The 27,826-nt window shown below is 41.2% G+C and overlaps 2 protein-coding genes across 3 annotated transcripts in view; one reads left to right on the top strand and one right to left on the bottom strand.

The window, feature by feature from the left end:
• The first annotated feature begins 1,660 nt into the window (after positions 1-1,660).
• Positions 1,661-13,953, top strand: C1QL3 (complement C1q like 3). The gene is made up of 2 exons (XM_074358509.1): positions 1,661-5,406; positions 11,255-13,953. Exons 1-2 carry the CDS (start codon positions 4,819-4,821, stop codon positions 11,432-11,434), a joined length of 768 nt encoding a protein of 255 aa, XP_074214610.1. The 5' UTR covers positions 1,661-4,818; the 3' UTR covers positions 11,435-13,953.
• A 118-nt stretch (positions 13,954-14,071) lies between these two features.
• The window catches only part of PTER (phosphotriesterase related), a 58,705-nt gene continuing 44,950 nt past the window's right edge, over positions 14,072-27,826 (bottom strand). For both annotated transcript variants that reach the window (XM_010966796.3, XM_010966787.3), the window contains 2 exons: positions 22,140-22,280; positions 14,072-14,911 (listed from right to left, as the gene is read on the bottom strand). In XM_010966796.3, coding sequence (XP_010965098.1) covers positions 14,701-14,911; positions 22,140-22,280 — 352 coding nt within the window. In that variant the 3' untranslated portion in view covers positions 14,072-14,700. The remainder of the gene's footprint in view (positions 14,912-22,139; positions 22,281-27,826) is intronic.

The following is a 27,826-nucleotide window of genomic DNA, read 5'->3' as shown; positions in this document are numbered from 1 at the left end:
AGGACAAAAAGCGTGTCCGAATGCTTCCTACTAGGTCTTAAATCTAAATATGGGGTCTAGCAAACTGCACTGAATTCAAATGACCTGGCTATGAGCTCTGTTTTCTTACTTTGAAGAAAGGTAAATTGATCCTTGTTGTCAGCGTTGTCTTGCTTTGTTTTGAATGATAGAAGGCTACTCCCCTTCTGTGTTCTCTCTAGTTTCATCTAAGTCTGTAATATTTACTGTCCATCTGATGCCATTTGTCTAAAGTCTGACTCTAGTTTTAACTTCCTTTACTGAATTTTTACTGAGTTCTACCATCCAATGCATAGACAGATACACACTACTCAGTAGACCTACAATATCCTGAGATGAAAGGTAACATTTACTGGATTCTGGTTATGCATTGAGTAGTATCATTGTAGTTGTATGCGTCAACTCAATCTTCACAACAATCCTGTGATTCAGCTATTTCCTAGAAAAGGAAATTAAGCCCCAGGAAGATTACAAGTGACTTTCCTAGTTACTAAATGAGGAAGCAAAGATTGAAGTTAAGTCCCCTCTGATTCCATAGCTTCCTTACGTGGCTTCAAGCAGACCCTGTCTGGCTAGAAACCTGCAATTCTTTGGTCACAGGAGTGTGTGTTCTGAAGTACAATTTGGAGACCCAGAAATTAACATAAATGGCTGATCTAGTCCTAATTTCTCTACATTTTTATGTCTTTTCTTTAGATAGCCCTTGGGGTAGTGAATTCATTTTTTTTTTTCCTGTGATAAGAACAGCTATTTCTGTTTAAGTGCTGCTGGATTTGGAAATCATTCTCATGACTAAATATTTGTTTGCCTCATAAGAGCCCAGCGTAGGGCTATGCTGCCAGTGGGTGCTCAATAAAGATTAATGGATGGCCGTGCACGTCTGTGTGGGAGTCATGTGCTTCAGATCTGCTCGATTCTGCGAAAGAGACAGAAGTGATGTGGGGAAGGTGAAAAATCACAGGATTGTCACCCCACCCAGCCCATGGGTTTCTGTATTTGACTTTATCAGTTAGCAGTCCCAAAGGTTCAGGTGCAAAAGGAACAGGGGACTATGGAGCCTAGTGCTTTTTTGAGAAATGATGGGAAATGCTGTGAAAATTAGATTCCAGGGCTTGCTTCCACAATTAATATCAAATATGAGAGGAATGTTGGTCCCCTGATGAGGACTGAAAAGAATCAAGTAATTTTTTAATTGACACATTTTTCTATTATTATATACATAGAAAGACGATGAGTAATATGCCATATCAGATGGTTTATTCAGACTGTCAGAACAAGGGCTGAAGCGTGAGTAACTTTCCAGAGATCCTTCTGAGAAATTCAAGCAGTGGAAAGTGGCAGCCACCAGCCAAGAGTTCATCTACAACCCAGTCGTCCCTGAAAATCTTGGAGGAACCAAAAAAAAAAATGTTTCTCCCAAAAGTACATGGTGGGACAGTTATAGAAAAAAAGGAAAGTGCTGTAACATTTAAACTCACTTCACTAAAAAGCCAAATGTCTGTGCCCTGCCCAGGTTTGTGCACTCAGTGGACAGACTGGGGTCAGCTGTGTGATCTGGGAGGTAATGTTCTCACAATGAATGATAACTGTTGAACACAAGTCCAGATCTCAGCAGAACTTTGAGATGTTAGAGCTCTCACTTCTGAAATCAAGCTGTGCATTGGCATTAGAGAAGGGAGGAGGAGGAAAGCTTGGATGACTGGGAACAGTACCACAGGCTTAGGATGGGATGCGATACACTGATACTGAGGTGTAGAGGAAGGTGTACAGCAAATGCCCTGAATGGCCCCTATTCCACTCCAGGCTCTGGGTCTCAGTCTCACCATCTGCCAAGTGAGCGAGGAGAGACTAGCTTTCTAGGGCCCATTCCAACTGTCCTGTTTCATCCTTGATGTGTTCTTCTATGAGATGAGCATTCTTCAGTGGGAAAACTCCATGTATCATGAGGTTTGGAGTGAGGATTTATTTATACAATTCTACCTTAAAAAAAAAACTTTCCTTTTATCACCCACTAAACTCTCCTTAGCAATAAAGTAGTCTTATGACTCTTGGATCATTTGGTGTATCCAGGACAATTTTATTTCATTAATACATGACCTTCCATTGCTGCCCCCACACATTACCATTTTGTTCCTGCAAAGAAAGGTGACTTTGAGAAGCCACCCGGAAGATGTGTTAGGTCTTGGAGCCAGGAGAGAACTTACTATGTGTTTGTGGCTTAAACATATGAAAATAAGGCAGCACATTGTGAACAAAAGTAGAGTGAAATATACATGTAATTATGTCCAAGATAAAGACACATGTATATAAGACTACTCCCCTCAAATAGAAGTTAAAGGTTTGAGAAGTGAGAAGGATGGCTTCCCAGTAGCAGGAGCAGCAGCTGTGTCAGCAGCGGGGGAGGGAGAATGCAGAGTGGGGAGACCTGGGCCTGGCTGAGCCCCACAACCCAGCGCCTCAGTGTCCACTCTCCCAGGAAAGATCTGATGAGCTGCTGACATTTCTCTTAAAAGAATCAATGCATCTTTGTTTCTTTCTGCCTTCTCTTTTGACCTTATTTCGTTCTGAGACGGAGAAGGAGGAAAGACAGAACTGAACTGGTAGGGTGGGAAAGGGGGTAGGCAGAAGGCACAGAGGAGGTGCCAGTCCAGCCATGGAGCCCACAGACAAGATCAAAGGCCCCCAGTCGGCACCTGGGATGGTATTGTTTGCTTGCTATGTATTTGCTCCTGCTTCTCATTTCCATTCTCGCCCTGATGTAATAAGTCACCGTCTTCCCAGCCATCATCCCCGTATTGACAAGCAAATGTCACCCACGTTTGATTGACATCCATTGCTCCTGAATGCAAAAGTATGATTTACGAATCAATTCTCCTTGTTTATTTAAAGCCGTTCTTGTGTGTCTTATGTATTTGTTGGTGGGATCACTTGCCTAATACAACTCTGGGAGCCTTCCGTTAACATTATAAATCCAGGCTGTTGCTTCTCCTGCTCTGTCACTGCGAATGGGGCCTCTTCTTTTTCACAGTTTGCCAATTTCCCCCTCCCCCCACAACGTACACGCAGGAAATGTGCTTTGGAGCTTACAGAACTCTTCCCGTATCTTAGGAAAAAGACCTTGCCCAGTACTTTTGTGAACGCTGCTTGCTTTATTTGAAGACTTTTGAAGGCATCTTGACATGGGATTATTTTTCATGTGTGAGAAATACCTTTAAGTAAATGCAACTTAGGTCCAATGGCTGAATCTCCTAAAAGGTTACTAGAATTGTAGGCCTGTAAATAGAGTAGGTAGGTATAAACTCACCATTTGCAGCGTTTGTAGAAAGAACCACCCCTACCCCGCCTTTGTGCGGTGGGCAGGTTCATTTAAAATCTTTGAGAACCATCCTTTGCCTTTTCAACACACCTTACTGTTCTCTGGGTAACATCTTATTTCATTTTGGAAGGCTGGAGAGGAAAACCATAAGGTTAAAAAAATCACATCTACCATCTGGAAAATTCTAAAGGGCCCTCCTTATGTTAAAAGTGGCGTTTTGAAAAAATAAAACAAAACACCACACCTGAAACGCTGATTGTTGGTGAGCCATTAGAGAAATACTGTCAGTCCAACCACCCTCCTTTCAACCTTCAACTCCACCCTCCAACTGGGGCAGCAGGCAGTAGGGAAGTGGGGGACTTAGGTGTGACTCTTGAGTTCTGAAGGCCACCGCACATCTGTCTCCCCACCTCCCCTCCCCATATGTCCAGCGAGAGCGCTGCCATCGCCTGGGTTCAGCAAGGGAGTGTTCGGGATCTCACTGTTCATCCATGTGCAGAGAGGGGGAAAAAAGAGAGGCCGAGAAAAAAAAAATCCCACATTGTCAGAGTAATGCCAAACTCTCTTTGAGTGGGATGAGCAGAGCAGATGCCGCAATGAGATGCCAAAGCGGCTCCCCTTCCTCTGCGCCTTGGGTGCCTATAAATTGCTCCGGCGCGCGTTTGTCAGCCTCCTCTTCTCCTGGCAGGTGGTACCCAAGCAGAATTCTGCGTTCAGTCTCTCTCTCGCTCCGCTCCCGGCCGTGAGGCGCTCGCCGCTGCTCGCCAGCTCCTCCGCTCCAGCCCGGAGCCTCGCCGAGCTGCCCGTGCCCAGTGCCGCCGCTCCGCGCACCCGGGGGGCGCCTGGCCCGAGCTCGCGCGGCCGGCGCGAGGTTTTGGGGGTGCGCATCTATTAGAGTCCTGGTGGTTGCTAAGGAGGGAAAGAGGGGGGAAAAAGGCACAAGGGCGATCCCAGCGAGCGAAAGAAGAGGAGGCAGAAAAAGGCAACTTCAGACGGAAAGTTGGTGCGAACTGGCGCAGTCGGCAAAAACGGAAAAGTCGATCGCAAGCGGCGGCGGCGGCGGCATAAAAGTGTGAGCGGCCCTGGGCGAGCGCGAGAGGCGGCGGCTGCTCTGCCCTCCGGGTGGCCGCGCCGGCGCCCGCGGCAGCCACAGGTGCGAAGGGGCTCGCGGGAGGCGAGAGGGCGCCCTGCGCTCCCCTCCCCCCGCCCCCACCCCCAGCTCGGGACTTCAGCTCAAGTCACTCGGCGTCCGAGCTCCCTCCCCAGCCGCAGCCTCAGCGGGGGGAGCGAGAGCAGGCGAGGAGCGGCCGGCGCGCGCCCGCCCAGGGGACTTGGGGTTCGCAGGGGGTTGTTTTCGGCTCTGAGGAGGTCCACGCCCAACCTTCAAAATTTTGTCCAAAAGCAGACAAGAGGATCGCCCCGCGCTGAGCCGGCTGGTGGGCAGCAGGAGGCGCCTGATCGCCGCCGGGGCGCTGGGGGTGGTGATGGTGCTGCTGCTGGTCATCCTCATCCCGGTGCTGGTGAGCTCGGCCGGCACGTCGGCGCACTACGAGATGCTGGGCACCTGCCGCATGGTCTGCGACCCCTACGGGGGCACCAAGGCGCCCAGCACGGCCGCCACGCCCGACCGCGGCCTAATGCAGTCCCTGCCCACCTTCATCCAGGGCCCCAAAGGCGAGGCCGGCAGGCCGGGGAAGGCGGGCCCGCGGGGGCCCCCGGGTGAGCCCGGGCCGCCGGGCCCCGTGGGCCCCCCGGGCGAAAAGGGCGACCCCGGCCGCCAAGGCCTGCCGGGCCCGCCCGGGGCGCCCGGCCTGAACGCAGCCGGGGCCATCAGCGCCGCCACCTACAGCACGGTGCCCAAGATCGCCTTCTACGCCGGCCTCAAGCGGCAGCACGAAGGCTACGAGGTGCTCAAGTTCGACGACGTGGTCACCAACCTTGGTAACCACTACGATCCCACCACGGGCAAGTTCACCTGCTCCATCCCAGGCATCTACTTCTTCACCTACCACGTCCTGATGCGCGGAGGTGATGGCACCAGCATGTGGGCTGATCTCTGCAAAAACAACCAGGTGAGTGCGGGCAGGCAGCGGGGAGGGCGGGGAGAGAGCGCGGGAAGGTGCAGGCGAGAGGGAGGAGACCCCGGAAATGAGGGTGGGAGCCCGAGGAGGAAGGGCGCGGCAGCTTGGCTCTCGGGAGCCACAAGCGAGGGGGGGACGCCGTTCCACCCAGGAGAGGCGGGGGTCCAACGCCAAACGGCGCCGGGAGGCCTGGAGAGAGTGGTTCCTGATCCCAGGAACCTGCACTAGGTGCGCGCGACCCCGGAGGGGCGGGAAGCCGGGAGTTCGGTCCCCTGGACAGCTTGTGCACCGCGGGGTGTCCCGAGCAGAAGGCGACCCCGGGCTGCGGGATCCTCAGTGGTGTGGGGTCTCTGTCAGGCTTTGCGGGGAATGGGAGGGCTGGGGGAGCCAGGAATGGGCGTGCCAGAGTGACAAATCCGGGGAAGAAAGACCGGGACCCGGGGGAGGAAGACAGAGGCCCAAGGGAAGAAGAAGAGGCGCGAAGCAGTGAGTCCAGGCGGGGCGCGTCCAGGGCCGCCAAGGCAGGACCACGGGTCCGGCGGTCGCAAGGCCCCTGCGGCGTCCCAGGTCGGGGAAACGAACAGTCAAACTCGAGATGCAGACTCCGGTTTAGATTTAAGCCGAAGAAGTGGGAGAGATAATGAGTACTGACAACAAAGGGAAAAGTTGAGACTTGTGGGTTTGTGCCGTAAAACACGCGCCCAAACGCAGAACCCAAACTCCACTGGCTGGAGCAGCAGGACGCACAGGCAGGTAGGCAGGTGGCCAGGAGGCCGGGGGGCCGAGCCCAGCCCCGGGGCCATGGGCTTCACCGCCAGGGAGCCCCCGGGCGCCTGCTTGAGGGTCTTTTCAACCCAGCCTTTTGCTCTCAGCAAAGGCCTTGGCTTTGACTGTGAAAAAGCCTCCGATTAGCCCTCAGCCGGCCGGCCGGAGGACTTGCTCCCCCGAGTGGGTCGGCCCTGCCACAGGGGCCACGGGTCTGCAGTGTTAGGTCAGAGCCACTTTCCCGTTTGCTTGAGAAATTCGCTGTCATCGTGAAACCAAGGTGTGTTTGGTTTCTTAGTCAGAGGAGGAAAATAATTTTTGTAACCACCCGAAAGTGCCATCAGACCCTCTGCACGCGCTGAACCAGCGGCGGCTGGTGGAGGCCCTGCAGCCCGGAGTCTGGGTTGAGTCCTTGGGCTTTACCTTTGCTTACTGGGTGGTGCCGGGAGTGACCCGCGACCCTGCCGGGGCCGGTTTTGATTTCACAAGGGCTCTCCCGCTTCAGGTCACTTGCCCCTTGAACGCAGGTCTTTCTGGCCATAACCCAGGTTTCTGTTAAGCAGCATTAAAGCAGAATTTATTCCAAAGACCCAATTCAGTGTCAGAATTCTTCCAAGGTGAAAGGCGAATACCCTAAATGTATAAGAGAAAGGACAAAATATCCTGTCCCTCCCCCTTCCTACCACTTCTCACTTCTAGAGGAATTCAGAAGTAAGTATCTTAAGGGACCCTAAGGTCGGGTAGAACAAAAGAGGGGAAAATGGCCACCAGGAGGCACTGACAGGGTTGTTTATTACAGTTATTACGCTTGAAAATAATATTAAGATACATAAAAATTATTAAAGAGCAGGGGGATAGTTATAGGTAAGTGGCTGAAGAGGGCATGACTCACTGTACCAAAATAGAGCTATTCTGTCACACTAACAAAATGGTTTTATGAACAGCCCCTCAGCAGGCAGCAAGGAGGCACCCATTTATTTACAAATTGGCTGTCTTCTGACTCAAAGGTTAGGTCTGGCAAATCCTATCAGGCTGAAGAGACTGTTTTTAGAGGTATTCATTCAAATGGAATTAAGATTCCAGTTTTACCAGCCAAGAGATAAAAGCACACATCTTTAAGCATCTGGAAATTGCTGTTGCATGAAAAGCCAGGGAATGGTACGTTTAATTAGATTAAATGTTGATCCTGAATCCAGATGTAGATTCCAAAAAAAACCATCCATGTATGTGTTGTAGGTGCATTTTGTTTTTAAAATTATTTCCTTGTTTGGAGTGTAGAGTTCTTTGTATTGTCCTGGCATGTACATTCTGTGAGGTTCAGGGGGAAAAAAAGGCAAAAGAGCTGACCTTTTAATCTTTAATGCTTCCCATTGGCATTATTAAGCTGCTGCTTCTACAAAAGGTGAGCAACAAGTAATTCAGAAAAGCAAATACAGTAGATTTTCTAGTTCAGCATGGACTATTTTGCAAAAGGGCTATCGCAATATTATTGTTAAGGAATTTTATCTCTAGAATAGACCTATTTCGTAAAGTCTGGTCTACAGGCAGTTGCAAGTGAGAAATCCTATCAAATCTTTTTTTAATTAATCTTAAGTAAAGAGTTTATCCTTGATTTTCAGTTATGCTCTTGTCTGATCACTTCTTAGATGGCAGTTTCCCCCCTCTGAGCTGACCTAATTTGTTTTCATAAAACAGAAGCTCAGAGATCCATGTCAGTGTGATGTTCTATGGATTAAGTGGATTTGAGAAACACACAAAAAATTAAACTAAAATTGCAGTTCACTCTAGGATAGAGGAATGCCCTGGTCCGTAACCATATGAGAACCATTTTATTTATGCTTTGTGTTGAATGCAGGATCACAGATGGAAACATCAAAGGCCAGTAAATTAACCTGATGCACCACTTAACCTTTTGTTTATGATTCCACAGAAGTACAATGAAAATGAAATTATGAGAACATCAGTCGCAATTAATTAAATTAGCAAATGTTGCCATAAATATTGTCTCTAATGATAAACCCTCACTAATCAGATAATGGGAAGGCATCATGACCTATTACATCCTCACAAACACAGCACTAAAAGGACCACAGTTCTCATATCCCCCGTGAAACCATCAACCGAAATTTAATCTTACCATGTGTTAAGAGCCCATGACAGTGCATATTAAAGGTATAAGTTGGACTCAAATAGCTTTACATGGAGGCGGGAAATATTTAAGTGTTTGTATACTTTTAGCAGGAAACCTGAATAAAAAACACTGCTATTTGAATCCAACCACTATAATACCACTCTAATAAGCCACTAATAAAAACTAAAACTGGCTCAAGACTAGAACTATAAAATAATTAAAGACCAATTTTTACACTGAGAATTTATTAGTTGTGGCACCAGTGAACGTGAGAGATACTGGAAACAACAGACAGTTTGTGGGCTGATACTCATTTTTAGCAAGATTAGTGAAATGTCAAATCAGTTCTCTTTTTAGGGCCTGTGAAATGTGCACTAAAGATCAGCAGAATCTAAATAGTTAACTTATAAGATGAAAAGATACTAGAGTACATCTAGGTAGAAATGGGTATGTCAGGCTAAGGAAAGCGTGCATGCATCCATCCTATTCTTAGAGAAAATGCTGAAATCAGTGTACATTTAGGAACCCGAAAATAGCCTCCAGGGTGGATACATTACCTTCCTCAATAGTTCGATGGCTCAAAGGGAGAATTGTTGGCAGGTACTGGGCTGAATACCAGAGCTTGAAATTTCAAGTCCCATTATACCTCTAGAGCACGATCAGGTGAGCAGGTGTACTAAAATCGTGCAGAGTACGCTGGAGTGCGGCAGGTATTTAATTGGGAGAGTCTTATGGTACAGTATAGGTTAAAATCCCAGAGAATCACTCCCATTAAAAAGCAGTCACACTGGCTTTATCCAACAAAGGACGTGAAAACCGTTAAGGATAACCTTCCAGTCTGTGGGATCACACCCGTACATTTGCAGGTTTTCGTGGTAACACCTACTGAATAAAAATGGTCACATTTCCAGGGGCTTGTGGTTATACCCTATAGAATAAAAACTGCATTTCATATATATATATGTGTGTGTGTGTATATATATATATATTTTAAGATTGTTGTCTCTAAATCAAATGATTTTAATAAATCCCAGTTCCCAAATGTCCTCACTTAGCAAACAGTATTAAACCACAATACCCATGGAACTTAATACTAAAAACCTAAAGCACAAAATAAAAATGTGCCTGGTTATTAATAATAGGTGAGAAGCATATTCTGGATTGATAATTAATATATTACTAATATAGCTAATTTTTCTTTTGTATTTTAATTTTTCTCACCCATTAGAAATTACACATTAAAAAAAAGTCAGGTCGAAAATAGTACTACTCTTCTTGTCAATTTTTTTCCCCCTGGGAATTAATGACTAGGTGACATTAATGAATCAGAGCATCCAGCTTCTCCAAGCTCGTGATTAATTCTTAGGAAATATTATGACATTAAATTGTATTATTATTTAATAGTCAAAACAGATCACCTCACTAAATTGATGTATACATTTAAGCCTGCTTTTGAGTATAATTACATGGTATATTGCTTTGTTTATTAGTGGCCAGTCAGCACAGTGTTAAGTAATTCTATATCTTTTGAGGCCTTTCTTTTCTCCTTTTGCTATATGATATCCAGAGAGAAATTTTTAAAATACTACTCAAATTACTTTACAAGTTCAGCAGTGTCAAAAAGCCTTCTCCTTTTTTAATGTTTCAGCATTAATGTGAGAACATAACCACATGAAAATTTAATTTGCAAACCTATCATTTAAATTTTGAAAGAAAGGCAGAGAAATTCTTGGCTTAGATCTCATTTCCCTCATTTTGCCAAGTGATAGAATCCAGCATATTGTACCCCAAGTCATGCATTATTACATAGAGCAGGTTTACAAAACCACTAAATCACTTGCTATGTTATTCAGGGAAATAGCATTACAGTTGAATAGAAACAAGCCACAAAGTAGATGTTTTACTGCAATAAATCAAGTACAAGTCTGCCTATTGAGAAATTTTTTTCCATGGCAGAATTAAAATATAGCTAAATGGATATGAAGCCTAGTTTGAGTTGAGGATATGACAATGTTCGTATTACTTGATATGATAGGCAATTTGACTGTTTGCAAATGTCTGTCAGCTCCCTAATGAGATCATGGGCTCAACTTGGGTGGATTATAAGCATCTATCCTCAAAGCAAAGCAAACACTTAGAATCACCTAAATGTAAGAGGGTATTCCATGAGATCATTCAAAAATTCTAGAAATTTTAGAGACTTCAAATCATGGAAATTTAGATCCTTGTATAACTTTTAGATATGTTGACATTAGATAATTTAAGTGTGCACATTACAATGAAGTGATAAAAAGATACAAATATGAAAATGAACTCTGGAAACTTGAGTGATAGAACCAAAGATGTCTAAATGAGTTAAGCTTCGGGTACAGGGGGTTTTCCTTGAATTTAGATTTAGGAAGCCCCAAATCAAAAGGATTTCTTCTTTTTTTTCTTCCTGTATGGTAGAGTAGTGGTATTTCTCCAAGTCTTTACGTACTGTGGATATCAATTTTCTAATAGTCATGAGGACCAACTGCAGTCTGGATTGAACTTCCGTCCTCATAAACAGCTGGTTAGAATATAGCTGCTTGGCTTAGATTAAAATGCAAAAATTACTATTATTTCCATTTCGAGAAGTGATTGGGCACAGAGATACAAGGAATTCAAAAAAAGTAGTGATTTAGGAAGAGAACAGATTGGTATGCATTGTTTACAACATATAGTAAAAGAAAAAATAAAAGACTGCTAGAATGACCCTCACAAAGCACTCTTTTCTCCTTTCCAATAACATAGGTGAAACTCTTACAAAGATATCCTCATAAAGCCTCAAGGCCAAGGTGTACTTTCCTGTGCTAAATTCTGTGCTTTGACAGCCACTCTGCTTATGATGCTGTGTGAACGGGTGAGGGGGGAGCCCTGAGAATTCTCTTACAAATTCTAATTCTTGTCTGCTTCACATAGGTGCGTGCCAGTGCAATTGCACAAGACGCTGATCAGAATTACGACTATGCGAGTAACAGCGTGGTTCTCCATTTGGAGCCAGGAGATGAAGTCTACATCAAATTAGATGGCGGGAAAGCCCACGGAGGCAACAACAACAAATACAGCACATTTTCTGGATTTATTATCTATGCTGACTGATCACGCAAAAACTAAGCTGATGATTCTGAGTTTGGACACTGGATTCGTATGGCTAACGTCAGTGAATCGAGGATCCCAGGGGATGCCAGATGCAGGGCACCTCAGTTGTGTATATGTGGGGAATTCAAATGCTACCTGATTCACATCTGTATACTCAGAAACATGTAAAAAAAAAATATTAAAAGCAAGATAAGCAGATGTGTGATCCACTACCGCCAAAGCAAAATACTCCTTATCGTTAGTGTCCATGTGAATGAAGTCCTATATAGATCACAAATTTTTATAGAAAAATCTAAGACACGGAACTATTTCTTCAATATCTATGATACTTTGGTGTACTGTGATCTTGCCGCTTTTATCCATGTGTCAGCTTTGGTTCTTGTGAGTTTACTTGCTTATTATGATACTCGGAGTCCATTCATATTGTGGGAAGAATGATTTTTTACCCTGCAGGAGACAGTCTAATTGAAATAATGCTGCTTGTCCCCAAAGAAATTGTTTGCCTTGTCCTCTTGTTAACTTTAGAGCTAGACCTGGGAGTGATTCAACTTCAAGCCTTAACCTGGAATTTTCTGGATCTGAGGGAATTCCCAAGCCTATGATCATTTTTTCACATTTTCTTTTTCCTATGAATTTTCTTTCCTCTCTTTTCTGGTGATAGTCTTTAAAAAAAAAAAAATAGAAACTGAAATTGTATCATAGGATGACCCTCTAAGTGTGAAAATGTGTAATTATGTATGGTATTTAGAAAATCCCCCGTGTCTGGTTTGTCAATAGAATGCGTTTAGATTTACTTGGAAAGTCAGAGAAGTTTATTCTTTGGTGTTAAATCAGACTGAGGCTTTCGCCTTCTTTGGAACACAAGATTATTCATAACCCAATGCACCTAGGTTTAATTTGCATGCGTCACCAAGGGGACACTAAGTAAGGCCTTCAAATAGTTACTACAAGTCATGGCCTGAAGTTATTTCAAAATGAACAATTTCACATATAACCAATATGACAACAAAGTGTATATATTTTATACAAATACCTGCTACATATATATGTATGTATATATGTGTTAGATGAAAAATAATATATATATGGCTTCAGACCATTGACACAGTGGCTGTAGATCCCCAAACATTTAATTTTTAAAAATGTATGTGTATGCTCACACACAAAAATGCACAAATCATTTGACTTATTTTGGATTGAAATATATTTTGGAAGATGAAAAATATAGAGAGTAGCAAAATAATTTAAATGGCTTCTCTTTTAAGAGTTATCCAGAAAATTAAATCTTATTAGGTTAAAATGCCCCATAAGTCACATGTCTGTAAATTAAGCCTATGGCTTCTTTATCACGGGATGCCAATCAATATTTCTGCTGCATCTTGTGGCCGACTGTTACTGTTCGCAATGCAGAGACAAAGAATAGCTGTCCTTCACAATGTTTGTGAATTACCTGCAGTGGAATTAACAGTTTTTTTCTTTTTTCTCGGGTGATCTTAAGCTGACCGTAAAGTAGATTTTGAGAGTAGTGAAAATCCTTCCTCTCTGGTTAAAGGACACTGCCGAAATCCATCTCTTTAAGAAAAAGATTTAAGATTCTTGTTGAGATATCCTAATTACCAGACAACTTCCCTTATGTCAATGAAAAATCTGTTCCATTCTCAGTTGCCTTTGAAGACTCTTTGACAAGTAGATTTCAAAAACAAGAGATTTCAAAATCTGCCTGTTTTACTGACGAAGGACAATTGCATTTTTTCATTTAAAGGAATTAGTTTGTTCTCCTGGCTCATTCCTCTTGGGTACTTTCTGTTCTAATACACAGAAAGCTTGATCATGTTTGATCCACAGAACCATCTTTTATTTAGCAAACCTCAACTTTCTGAAAGAGTTATGCCTGGTGTTCCCATCTGAAGGTGCTGTTTGCTCGGTTTAAACACCTTGGTCGGCGTAACTGTCATGATTGATAATGATTAAAAACACTTAGCCTGTTCATCAAGAATAATGACTATTTCTGTTTGGCCTTTCTACTACGTAAGATAACATAAAGGAGTTGCAATGGATTTTACTTCCATTTAACAATATATATTTGTTGAAGAGGAATTAGCAACAAGGGTTTGAGGTTTTGGGGTTTTTTTTTTTTAGGTGATAAATAGCATAGTGAAAGATTCAACCAAAAGATTAGTTTACAAACAGCAGTGCACATCAACTGAGAGTTTTAACTAAGAGTTTCACAAAAGGCTTTATTTACAGAAAACATCAGGGCTGGATACCTTTTAAAGAGTCGGCTCTGGAATCAGACTGTCATTTCTAATAGATCTGACCTTTTCTTCAGATAAATAAGCATTATTTTCTCTGTTTAGGCCCAAGGAAAAACAAATAAAAGGTAAAGGACATAAAGGGAATATATATATAAGGCAAAGATTTCTCTCTCTCTTTTTTTGCATTATATATTATTAATTAATTAAATTGTGGCCTTTGTTATTATAAATGTAATGATTCATTAAACTATATTATGTAATATATTTTGAATTTTATGGTTGGATTTTTATAGTTGAGTACTATGTTATGTGTTTATGTCCCCCTTACACAAATTTTAGGAAACACAACAAACTTTATAGGAAAATGGATACCAGAAAGCCATAGGCAACAAGAGAGATTTATTATAAGTATGTATAGATAGGTGCACAGCATATAATCAACCTCCCACAATATTTTTACCATTTTGAATTGGTAATTGTAGTAGAATATCCTTTGGAAAAAAAAAAAGCCTCAAAATTTAACTTTCCTTGCTGCAGAAGCTATTTTAAAGTGCCATATTATTCATTAAGCATTAATTAAAGAACAGCAGGGTAATTAGTAGAATCATCAATATTACCGGGAACATTAGATTGCTCCAGACGGGGGTAATTTGACGAGAAACACTTTAAATTTTCTCAAGTAGAGTGTGGCTGATAGATTAAGAAAGCCAAACAAAAGGAAGCAAAGCTCCACTAAGTGGGTATAGACTATAAATCATTGTTTGGAAATCGGGACCTTTGTATTTATTTTGGTAAGGAGAAACAATAGGGCTTAATTAGGCTTAGTAACTCCCTAAAGGTGCAGCCTTAACAGCCAGTTTCTGAGAAGGCAGAACCCTTCTCATTCTCATAAAAAGGAAATGCTCTGTGGTTAGTCGTGTGTCGCTCCGATGAATAGCTCAGGGCGGGTTTGAACTCATCCTACGTTCCTTGCAAGCTTAACAGTCCAGGTTTGAATGTGTAACACTCGTCCTACTTGAAAGTGAGCCATCGCTTAGGGTTCTCGATCAGTATCTTACCAAGTGCGTCCTCAGTTATACCTCTGAGCAACATTTTAGGAACGATGTTGGTGAATATGTGAGAATAGCCGTGACCTCCGTATTTCGTCAGCCGATGTTTCGTGTGTATGTCGTGCGCCATCAGAATTCGGTCTTCATAGCCCTCGTCCACCAGAAGACGCACCCTGTGAAAACACGTTCACTCATGATGTGGCGTTGGTCTCACATTTACAGTTCTCAGGATGCTTTAAACTTTTTACTCATAAACCTGCTGTGTTGGAAAGATACCATCTTCCACTGTGGCACGTGTCCTGGGAGACCCTTAATCCGTGTTGCGTGGTGATGATAAAGATATTACCGCATCCTAGTCGGAACGTGACCCTTATTCCCTGCACACACATTTCTAGCCTGTGATATTTATGGCCATGCCTGGCAATACTGCATTCAAGATAGCTTCTAATAAATAGGATGTGCCTGTTTGAATAAATGGCCACTTCAGCATTTTATGAAATAACTGTATTCTGGATTCATACCCAGCTCTCCATTCTAAAATGCCCCTCTTCGTGGGTCCATTTTTCAGATCTCATTCTCTCTGTTTCTCCTTTTTTCTAGCAAATAAAATCAATGACTATTTGTGGTTAAAATAGGGAAACCAAAAGAATCTTTGTACAGGTAAAACATTCTGACAGTAAAATCAGCTGGTTTGAAAATGAAGGCCCTATGCTGAGGTAGTTAAATCACTTTTAAAAGGTCAGGTATGGTCCCTTTGCATCAGTCCCTTTGAAACTGTTGGGAACCTTGACTTAGAAGCAGTTTCGGGAGCAGTGGGTGAAACTGGCCAATGAAAATTAACTCTGCGTTCCTTCCATTTCAGCAAGATGGCTACAAATAACTGGCTGCTCCTTTAAATGTATAGTCAGTTGACTAAGGAACGGCTTCCTGCCTATTGTCTAAACACCTATAATCCTCTTTGCTTCCTTAAGTGCTGTAATCTGTAGTGTGAGTCACCTCCTGACAGCCACCATCTGTATGTGTCTGGATGCTGGGCCGTGACTTCTATGGGTCTCTGACGGCAGGAGATGCAACCTGGAGACAATGCCTGGTCTCTGGCATTTTTTCTCTAGTCTTGTCAGTCTCTAGATTCCCAAATGGATTGACAGCTCCTTCCTCCAAGGGCTAATTATTTGAAAGGTGTTTTTTTGTTAGTTTGTTTCCATAGCATTTCTGGGCATTCTAGTGCCTGAGTCATCTTTAACTAGCTACTACAGTCAGCAAGATGTGGACCACTAAACCAAAAACAAACAAACAAACAAACAAACAAAAACAACAACAACAAAAAACTCAAGCACACAGCCTTGCCCTCTGAGAACATACATTTTCAAATAAATCATACTTGAAGATTAGATCTTGTGTTTGTAGGTCAAAGGAATGCCAGAAAAGAGCCAACCTGGGCTTTCTGTCTAGAAATCTGCCCCATGCGTGTCCTAAAAGTACTTGGAGTGGTATTTGTGCCACTGTCATTACTTGCCTCTTTATTTATTTTTATTGAGGTATAGTTGATGTACAATATTATACGTTACAGATGTACAGTATAGTGATTCACAATTTTTAAAGGTTATACTATATTTATAGTTATTATAAAATATTGACTATATTCCTTGTGTTGTAAAATATATCCTTGTAGCTTATTTTATACCTAATAGTTTATACCCCTTAATGCCCTTCCCCGACACCCACCATACCCTTGCCTGCCCCCATAATAAGGGTGGGGCATTATTTGCCTCTTTAAAATTTGTATAATGTCCAAAAGTTCTGATCTGAAGTTACTTTTGAAACAAAGTCTCTTTAAGGGAATTATCTAAGACAATTGTATGATCATTTATGAAAAAAGAGGAGGTTGTAACAGATGCATACACAGTGCTAAAACTAAGTGTGACAGACCTTTATCCACAACTGAAAGGGAGTGTCACATTACCGGAAATTTTAGATTACACTTTTCCCTGCTTGTTTTCTGAGCATTTCTCAACGTTTTTGTCTCTTTTCCTCTGAGGAAAAAAAACCAAACAAACGCTATCTTATTCCTCCAGAGGCATATCGCAGAGATAGACAAATTCCTTCAAGAGGCCAGTGTCATCTCCTAAAATACAAAGATGTTGACTTGTGAAATAGTAAGGAAGGATACTCATTTGAAAATGGGAACCGTTAGAACTCGTTAAGTCAAGAATCTGGAGACGCGTTATCTCACAAGAAAGAGAATGTGATGGCTCTGGAAACCTAATTATATCCTACTATCAAGAAAAACTGCCTGGTCACTTCTAAAATAAGAGACCACCTCTCATGCTGTGCTATTGTGCGGAACAACAGTAGATCCAGAGAAGCTGCCAGAAGGCAGGAACCACTACAGATGAGAAAACAAAAAAATCACAGTAATTATAGAAATACAAATGAGTTAGTGTTTTGCAAACAAATATTAGAGAGAGACTACAAAGTGTGAAAAGGCAGAGATATAATAAGATTTGAGAAGTGGAGCAGAAGATTGAAAACAGGTGTTAGACACAGAATTTCAGGGGCTGAAAACCAGAGGTAGGCAGAGGAGTGCTTCTCTGTTCCCGTACTTCAAAGCTTTGAGATGACTGAGGCTCAGAGAAGGACTGCCGATGAATGATGAAATTCAAGCACCCAAGATATGGGGACAAGGAAGTACTGGCACACGCACAACCCAAAAGGCCATTTAGTCATTACCGTGAGCTGTACTTGAGTCCAGTGACCTAATGCATGGTTTTAATTTATGAAAAATTAAGGATATATGCATACACAGATATGTAGATGTGCAAATGCACATGGGCATATATGTAATTTTTTATGTATTTCCATACATATAGAAGGTTTACATTTGGCACCATGTAAATGGACCAAAATTAAGTTTTTGCTCTAGAATTAATAGCTAAAGATGCTAAGAAGGACTATTGGAGGAGATGCTGGTCATCCTTCCCGATATTGCCTTCATAGATTGCCCTCTGTAGATCCCCTCTCTTATTCCGGAAGGTCTAGGAGCCTCGTGGAAGGTGTAGGGGGGCAAGAAATACACCTCACTGCGACAAAGGGCTTAGAGAAGGGAAGCAGGTCCCGGGAGCAAACTTCCTATTTCCAAGATGAGCTGTAACACTTGTGTCAAGGGCGTGCAACAGGAAATTATGGTTTTGAGATCATGAAAGATGAGAAAGATCTACCACACCACCCCATTTTAAATTCCAGAGAATATTCACCTCTGAGTATGGTCCAAGCTGGTAGGGCCCTTGGGAAACCTGTTTGTATTGAATGCTACTCCTCTGCAAGTAAATCAAAATCATAAAACAAAACAGACAAACAAGAAACAATAAATCTGTTTGTCAAAGAACTTATCTGAGTAGTAACAACAACAACAAAAGGCTGACCTGTTGGTCAGGACAGTGAAAGCAGCTTGGTTATGCAGAGCTGAGGGTCTCCGTATTTATGTAACTACCGTAACACTGATGAGCTAACTCTCTTTGATGATATTAAACTTGAAGCATATTTCGCTGTTAATGAGCTCATCCAGGAGGGGTGCCAATACACAGTGACAGCAGAAGGCATCATGTAAAGATGGACTTCCCAGGGAAAAGACCCCAAGGCTGTCTCAGCTGTGGCCACTGGCTCAAGACCTCCCCCTCAGCCCCAGTGTACATATGTTACCTTCTGCTCCTTGAGCCTCACAGTTTCTGGACATCACTTCTCTACTCTGGTTTGGCTTACTCCCATTCCAACCAGTTTTCTATACTCAGAACCCAGTTCTGCTCCTTGTCATCATGCAAAACTACTTCCGCTCTGAAACCTTCAGTTTCCCGCTCTGACCATGAGTTACATCTTTCTACTTTTTTGCTCACCTTCTTCTACTCTGTGTATTCACCCACTTCATCAAAGCATCCAGGTGTCTGCCCCTGCTGTGTTACTCCTATACGTCTCTCCGTTTCTCTGTGTACTTTCTTCCCTCCAACTTGGACCTCAGGACTCTCAGCTCAACTCCTCCCTCATTCTCCTGGATATCAGCCATGTTTTTCAGACAGAGTCCCAACTCTCGAGCGCCCTGTTTACATCTTTTACTTCTACTCACAAAACTTCTTTGGTCCTGCTACCAAAACAAAACATTTTTAAGGAAAATAATCACCAAATCATGCATATTGGTGCCCATATATAGTCATGTAGTCATGATCTCTAGCCTCAGCGGGGCCTTTCACACAATGTGTCCTTAGTCAGTATCTTTTTCATTCACTCAACATCCATTCCCAGCCTTCATCCTCCTCTACAACGTCCTGCCCTGAATCCATTCTTTCTTTCTCAGGAGATGACCTTGTCTCCTTCATGGGGACACTAAAGATTATAGGGCAGATCTATGTCCTCAGTTTCCTGTTCTTCTCACCAAGACACTGATCTGCATTCACCCACTGTTTGCCTCGCCTCCTTTCATTTCAATGGAGAAAGTATACCTCCTTTCAACTGACTTTCTGTTGGCTTCCCAGATTCCATCAATTTGTCTCCTTAGGAGCCCTGCTCTATATCTCTAATCTGTCCAGATTTTTTTAAGTTACCATTGACCACTTCCATATTCCACCCCAGACACTCCTCTGAACACTGTGTACTTTATTTCATACACATTCTAGAACATCCCTGTAGAACGGGTATTACTTGGCTGGATTCATTCTCTCTGTCCATCTCTCTGCTTTTGCTCTCAGCCACATAAACATTGCTCAGCTCCTAATAAAACCTTCCTCTGGTCCTGTCTGGTCTTCTAGCTCCAGCCCTATATCCCTGCTTCCCTTTGCTACCGAGCTTCTTGAAAGAGAACCCTCCGTGGTCTCTGTCCTCCTCCTCACTTCTACTCATCCCTCAAGCCTTTCCCACCAAAACTGCACTTGCTGATTCGGAAATGTGAACTTCTTGCTTGTGGAATCCAATGGATACTTTTTTAAAAAAACTGAAGTATATTTGATTTACAATGTTGTATTAATTTATGGTGCACAGCATAATGATTCAATTACATACATATATTCTTTTTCATTATAGATTATAAGATATTGAATATAGTTCCCTATGCTAGATGGTAGGACCTTGTTATCTATTTTATATATAGTAGTGTGTATCTGTTAATCCCAAACTCCTAGTTTATCCCTCCTGCCCTTTCCCCTTTGGTAACTATAAGTTTGTTTCCTATGTCTGTGAGTCTGTTTCTGTTTTATAAGTTCATTTGTATCAGATTTTAGATTCTACATGTAAGTGATATCATGATATGTTTGTCTTTCTCTGACTTCACTTAGTATGATAATCTCTAGGTCCATCCATGTTGCTGTGAATGGCATTATTTCATACTTTTATGTGGCTGAGTAGTATTTCATTATATATATTATTATATAATATTCCATTACATATGTATTTCATCATATATACATATAATGGAATATATATATATATATATATACATATACCACATTTTCTTTATCCATTCATCTTTTTTTTAATTGAAATATAGTCAGTTTACAATGTTGTGTCAATTTCTGGTACACAGTATGATGCTTTAGTTGCACATGAACATAGATTTGTTTTCATGTTCTTTTTAACTACAGGTTACTACAAGATACTGAATTTAGTTCCCTGTGCTAAACAGTATGAACTTGCTGTTTATCTATTTTACATATATTAGTATCTACAAATCTTGAACTCCCGATTTATCCCTTCCCACCCCCTTCTCCCCCAGTAACCATAGGTTTGTTTTCTATGTCTGTGAGTCTGTTTTTGTTTTGTGAATAAGTTTGTTTGTCTTTTTTTTTTTTTTTTTAGATTCTACATTTAAGTGATATCATATGGTATTTTACTGGTTTGATAATTTTCTTTTGTATTAGCTTGGTTTCTTTTTGGGTTTTGTGACTCTGTTGTATGCTTTTGATTTGTGGTTACCTTATTTTTCAAGTACGTTTACCTTTTACTATATCTGTTTACTTTAGACTGGTAGTCTTGTATGCTCAAACACATCCTAAAAAGAATGAAGGAAAAAAATAGAAAAAAGAAAAAAAGTGAGAGAAAAAAAGTCTATATTTTTGGGCTCCCCTTTCCCATTTTTAGGATTTTAATGTCTTTTTTTTTTTCTACATCTTCATGTTTATTTTCTTGCAGCTCCTTGTAGTTATCACATTTCTAATTATGGTTTTCTCGTTTCTGTAGCCGTCTATCCATTCAGCTGTTGATGGATACTTATGTTGCTTCCATGTCTTGGCTACTATAAATAGCGCTGCTGTGAACAATGGAGTGCAATGAGTCTTTTTGAATTAGAGTTTTCTCCAGATATATGCCCAGGAGTGGAACTGTGCCAATGGATACTTTTCAGTCTTTATCTCCCTTGTTATCTGCCTCCTGTTACAAGTGTTCAAGCCTTTCTGCTTTAAGTATTCTTCTCCACAAACTTTCATAACAGTGCATTTCCCTGATATTCTTAACATTTTGAAAAAAGTTTTCAACCCATCCCTGTGTGTCTGTTTCTGAGTTCATCACTTAAATGTTGGTGGTCACCAGAGCTCTGTCCTCATTCTCATCTCTGAGTGATTTTATTCATTCCCATGCTTCCAGTTGTCACATGCAAACCAACAATGTCTAGATTTATGCCCAAATCTCTGTCCTGAGCTTCACACCCTTATCCAAGGGCCCCACTGGATAGCAACACTATATTCCCAAACTAAAGTCATCCTTGTCAATCCCAAACATATTTCTCCTCCCAGATTCCCTAACTTGATGCATTCAGTCTTCATATCACCAGGAGAAACCAGGTAGCCATCCAGCCTTGACTCCCCAAATTTTCTCCTTGGTTGCAGAGAATGACTTGTACAATTATTTACTTTCACCCCCAAAATACTGGTTAATTTTGAGAGGTTAGATTTTATATGATGTTTGGCCTTTAGACATTATTTAAGCATTTAAGCTGTAATCACCTCTTTGGTAAATATTTTTAATAAAGCATTTCAAAAACTCATTGCAGGAGGTTAGGACTTTGGTGTGGTCAACCTGGGGAAAAAACAGCTTACTTCATTAGGAATAAAAAGAGAGAAATGTTCTTTGTTCTTTTATTGTCATGGCTTGGGTTGAGAATTATCTGTGTTTCTTATCAGCTGCCCGTCTGCACTGAAATTCTAAGGCTCTCCTAAGCTTTTGCCTACTTAAGCTGACTCATTTTCTCCTTGAAATAATATATAGAGATTTTTCTCCCAGTTAATAGCAAGGATGTGTTTTTCCCTGCAAGTCTCTGGTTTCGCCTGCTTACTGTTTTCTGAATCTTTGCTAATACCCACCCAGGTATGAAAATCAGAAAGAAACGGTAAAAGGAAATGCTATGAGAGATTTCTTCATATTTACCTTTTAATTCTTTTATTATCATTGGGCATGTCAATATCTGGGTTGAATTGATAATGAAAAAGTTCGGTTCCAAAGAGATCATATTCCAAGTAACAGCCAAACTGAGCAAACTCCAGCAGTTCCTTCTTATCAAGGATAGTCCTAGAGACAATAAGACAGACATACTGTTATTGCCAAGACTTATTTCCCACCTAGACAGATTAAAAGTTTTTTACACACTATGTACTGGAATATAGTTGAAATCAAGTAAAAGATCTTTTGAGTTGGCTCTTGGGATGGGACTATAAAATAGTAAGTTCAACTTGCTACCAGAAATCAGGGAATTTGCCCATCCAGAAGGGAGTTTTCCCATCTAAAGTACTTAGAGACATTTTAATTAGGATGCCATAACTCAAAAACAATTTTATAATTCTCCTGCAGAATTGTCTTCAGGATGTGTTCCATAGGGAAATCCTTAGTGGCACTGCTGTGAACCATGGAAACTATCAAAGGAAATTTGGCATCAGGTCTGGTGAATTAGGGGCATAATAGTAATCTGGATAAAACATGAAGCCAAGGTGAGGTGATGACGTGATTTTATTGTGAAGATCATCCAGTGATTCTAAAATTAATTCCAAAGCTTATGTGCATATCATTGCAACTTTTTTTTTTTTTTAAAAAAGGGGCAATACATCTACAGATATTTATGTTCTGGTGTGCTTATTTTTTAAGTAGCGTTTATTATTTTATGATAATTTTATGGCTATCTTCTCACTTCAACAGAGATCGTAGTAAAAAAAAATCACTATAAGATAACGTAAATGAATGGAAAAGGAGAAAACTGTAGGCTAAGTACAGAGTATGGACAGAAGAGTTGAGTTTGGAGCAAGAGCGAATTATGTCTGGAAATTTAGACAATAACAAGTAAAAAGGATGCATAAAGTTAACCCCCAAAATATCATCATAGAGATTCAAACACACAGAAAAATAGGAAAGAAAGAAAAAACCCTACCAGGAGACAATATGGGAAAAAAAATATGAGGGGGAAACATACCTCATTAAACATTGTGTGAAGGGAGTTAAGGACCTAGAGAAAGGAAGAGATTGTTTGGGATCCAAAATTGGCCGGGAGAAGAGTTGGGATTAGTCAGATAATCATCATCTTACTAGGCTTCTACCCACTCTGATAGTCTATTATTTCGGCATCTCCAGGATGCAAAGATTAAATCATTATTCTAAGCCTATAAATCTGCTTCTCAGAGGTCAGAAGTATTTTCAAAGCCTTTCTTTCAAACCTTAGGATGACCAATTAAGCCTCTGTGTGATGTGTGCGAGGTGATTCTGCTGTCCTGGGATGCTTCCTGGGAGTTGGCGCTTGACTTTCCCGCCAAGCAATCATAGCATAGCCAGCTCCTTTTTATTCTTTTTATGGGTTTAGCATAACATATAGTTCACGATGTTGTTCTCAGCAGGGAGGCTAAAAAAGTCTTTCCTTTTTACTATAAAATGTGCATTAGTTCTGTTCTACCGTCTATTAATACTACTCCTTTCCTATCTTCTTACCATGGAGACCACTTTTGCTTCCAAAATTACTGGGCTAAAAAGAATATGTGTTTTTCTATAGTAAACATTCTGTTTTCCCCAAGGAACCATGCTCAAAAATGAAATATACACAATTAAAATAACATAAGGCGGAAGAGATAAGTTTAGTACTTTTCCTTTTGAGTCAGTTAATTCCATTTGTTAATTACCAACATGGACAAAGGGCTGGGGTGGGCTGCTTGGGGAGTCAAGAAAGGAACAGAGGCGCCAGTAACAGGTCGGATCAGACTCTTAACTTCTGATTGCAGTGTCTTTTTGCTCCTTTTGGCCTAAATGCCTTGAGACTAAGTTTTCTAAACTTTAAGTGATATAGTAAGTATGTATATTCATTGAAAAGTCCATGGTAAATGAAAAACTATAGGAAAATCTTTAGTCCTAGCTCCAATTGAAAACAAAAAGTAAAGTTGCCTATCATCGTCATCATCATAATCTACAAATATAAAAACTTACTATGTGCCTGGCATTGCACTAAGTGCTTTATATTTATTATCTCATTTAATATTCTCCATAATCCCATCTGGTTTCAGTTTTACAGATGAGGAAACTGGGGTGTAGAGATTAGATGCTCACTCAAGGTGATGTGCTAGAAAGTAAATTCATTTCAAGGCTGGAATCTGCTGTCTTAACCATCATGCTGTATGACTTCTGTTGCTAAATATTTTATTCTCAAAAGACATTTTCCAGAATTACATGGACTGTGTGTGTACATCGTGTTTTTAAAAATTTTTATTTTGAAATGTAATTCCTTCCCTATAGCAGCCTCAAACTGCACTTGAAAAGTGAGGAATTTACCCAAAAAGTAAGAAAGGATTATTTTGTGGAGGTCTTCACTCACTAGCTCAAAGTAGATAAGATTTGACCACTACAGTTATTTTGAATATTTCTAATGATATGTTCAGAGGAGAAGGAACTATATTAATCGTGACTGTTGCTTACTTTCTCACAAGGAGACTGACATTGCTCTAAACCTCTTACAGATATTAAGGGGCACATGTTAAGGGTTTTCTGTGATGAGGTCCTGTCTCCTGAAGCTCAGACTTGCACATCTAATAGCCTGCTAGCCATCCCTACTTGTATGCCTAAGAGACAACTCATGTTTAACATGCCTTGAACTAAACCCCTCATGTCCCAACCCAAACCAGCTGCTCCAGCACCCTTCCTACCTCAGATGATAACAGCTCTGCCCAACCACTGCTCAGGCCAAAAACCTTGGACTTATCCTTGACTGATTTCTTGATCTCTCTCTACATCTAGCCCATTGGGGTAAACTTTTGGCTTGACTTTCAAAATAGGACCAGGATCTGGCTATGTCACCACCTCCCCTGCTGCCCCCCTGGTCCAAAACACCATCATCATCTCTTGCAGGATCCCTGAAACCACTTCCTAATCACTCTCCTTTACCTTTGCTTTACTACAATCTATTCAAATGCAGCAACCAAAGTCTACCTTCACACATAAGTCACATCAAGTCTCTCCTCTGCTCACAACCCACCAATAGCTCCCCATTTCCCCCAGAGAGAAAGCCAAGGTCTTACAGTGGTCTATGAAGCCCTGCATGATCTCTTTGGATATGAGGCTTACAGAAGCCTCATCTCAGAGAGGAATGGGGAATGTAGGCATCTGGCTCTCCAGAAGTCAATTATATATAAATTCTGCCTATATGGTAAACATTATCTGAAGAACGTCACCATGGGTAGAGATCTCTTTCTAGAGGAAGACTTACATATCAAGTAAGATTCATCTACATATGCCCAAAAGTAATCCCTGGGAATTCTTATTCTGTAGAACAGAACAGCATATAGAAAGGAGTGTGCCTTTGAAGGAAATGGTCCCTCTGTAAAGCACTCTTAAAAATTTCATGGTGTAAGGGGAGAAGATTTCAGAAAAGAAGCAATTAAGCTGATGTTTTGGACATCAGGAAAATGCATTTTAAAAAAGGAGGCAGACAAATTTGCTGTCATTAAAAAGATGAGATACATATATTATTCTTAGTGACTTTTGATGATGTGACACTCTGGACAACTGAACATTAGTGTGAGGACAACTAAGAATTGAGTTCACCTTATTAAATTCTCCTTATTGAAGGAGGAAACACAGTGTAAAATCCCTGGGAAAAAAATAGTGTCAGTGATCCTACATACTTTTTGGAGGAAAGCCCTGGAAAAAAAATAGAGTTTGATTTTAGATATTAATGAGGGGGTTGGATGGGAGAAGTAGGTGCGCAAGAAAATAAAACACTTAATAATCCTCAGGCATTTAATCCTTACAAAAACTGCATGAGGAAAGTGTGATCATCCCCATTTTATAGATGAAGGAACTACATCTCAGGAAAGTTTGGAAGTTGCAACTTCCCAAATGAGGAATGGTGAATCAACACAGACTGTGTGTGTCTTCAGAAGCCATGTTCTTTGGCCCTGCTGCCCCTTTTGTGATGAGAGCATCCACCCACCACGGTGGCTCTGCTCCTTATGTCAGCACTTACCTATGGAGAAATACACCCCATCACAAAGGCATCTCAGAACACCCTGCACCATGAATGTCTAACAAGGTGACTTAACCACATTACACTGATAGACAATCAGCTGGATGACTTCCAGGGACTGTCAAGATGCTACTGAAGTTGCATTTGTGCGTGTGACTTTTTTTCACTTGGAGAAAGGACTGACCCCAGATGTCACAAGGGTACCATGGGAAAATGTACTCTGCTTGATGCCTTTCAGATGAGGCTTAACAGAGGTCCTGCCCCTCCCAGTCATCAGTGATCTCATAGCACTTCTTATTAGAGAGAAGGTGTCAGCCTCAGCCAGTTTTCCTCATTCCAACTCTATATCCATGAATAATTAAATTTTTTCTTATCCCAACCTTCCCCAAACTTTAAGGTAAGTATTTTTAACTTCTTGCACTAAATAGTCAGTGAGGTGATTGTGAGATGCAGAGGACCATTTGCATTTCACACTGCAGAAATTTCTTTCTTCAAAGGGGATAAAGTGATTGCAATGTCATTTGTAAAATATCCTGGGATTTCCCAAGAGGAAGATGACACTTTTGTATCAAGTATTTGTTCTTGTCATTCATATTATATCATTTCTTCAGTTGCATGTTTTGCACTTTTGCTCCTCAACCAGTAAACAGATTCTCTCTGTATAAGGAAACAGGCATATATTTATGACAAACATATTGCTATTAGCTAAGAAAGTGGTCACCTAACATGGTTTGGCTATCTTCATTTTCAGAACACAGTTATCACTTACTAGTGTTTTAAGACTGGTACTAAAATGTGAGACAGTTGATTCTGTTTTTCAAACTTTTTTTATATTCTAGATCTTATCCAAGAGCTGAGGGGTTTAGTTTAATGTCAAAATGCACTCCGAGTGGGAGCAAGGAAGTCTGTGTGAAGTGATAATTTAGACAAGGTGAACCATCCAGGTAGAAAGAACTATGAAGCAAAGGAAAGACCATGGCTCGTGGGTGTGATCAAGATGATAACATTATGTAACATTTGTCCTGGGCTTTTAGTGTTTCAAAGAACTCGCAAATACATTATTTTATCTCATACATTCAAGTACACCTTTGTGAATGAATTCAGCAAACATCTACTGTCTTGTACTACCACCTACTTTGTGCTGGGAATACTAATATGAATAAGAAATGTAAGCTGCTGTCTCAAAGAACTTAAAGTCTAGGGAAGGAGATAGATATTTAAATTGCAATTAAATGTGTTGAAATGTGTTGAAAGCTTTTTATAGTACAAATAATTACAAAGTATTATGAAAGAATAATGAAAGAGGAGACTCATTTGAGTTGAATCTTGAAGAAAATTATGGGTTGGTGGGTTTCAAATGTTGGGTGAGAGATGGACAGCCCAGAAGAACAACTGCTGAGAGGTCAAAAGAGCTTATTGTTTGTGGAAGATAAGACTGTAACGTATCAGAGCTAAAGTACATGAGGGGAGATGCATCTATCCTTCCATCCATCCATCCATCCTTCTATCCATCCATCCATCTAATATGAAATTGTTGATCATCTGCTTACTGTGAAGTATGAGCTGGGAAAACAAAGGCAAATAATACAGAGTCCCATTCTTCAAGAAGTTTAGTGTCCATTAG

Source organism: Camelus bactrianus, chromosome 35 (assembly GCF_048773025.1).
Source record: "Camelus bactrianus isolate YW-2024 breed Bactrian camel chromosome 35, ASM4877302v1, whole genome shotgun sequence".
In the NCBI taxonomy this organism is placed as follows: Eukaryota; Metazoa; Chordata; class Mammalia; order Artiodactyla; family Camelidae; genus Camelus; species Camelus bactrianus.
The sequence above is the reverse complement of the archived record's forward strand: the minus strand, read 5'-3'. Positions and strand labels throughout refer to the sequence as shown.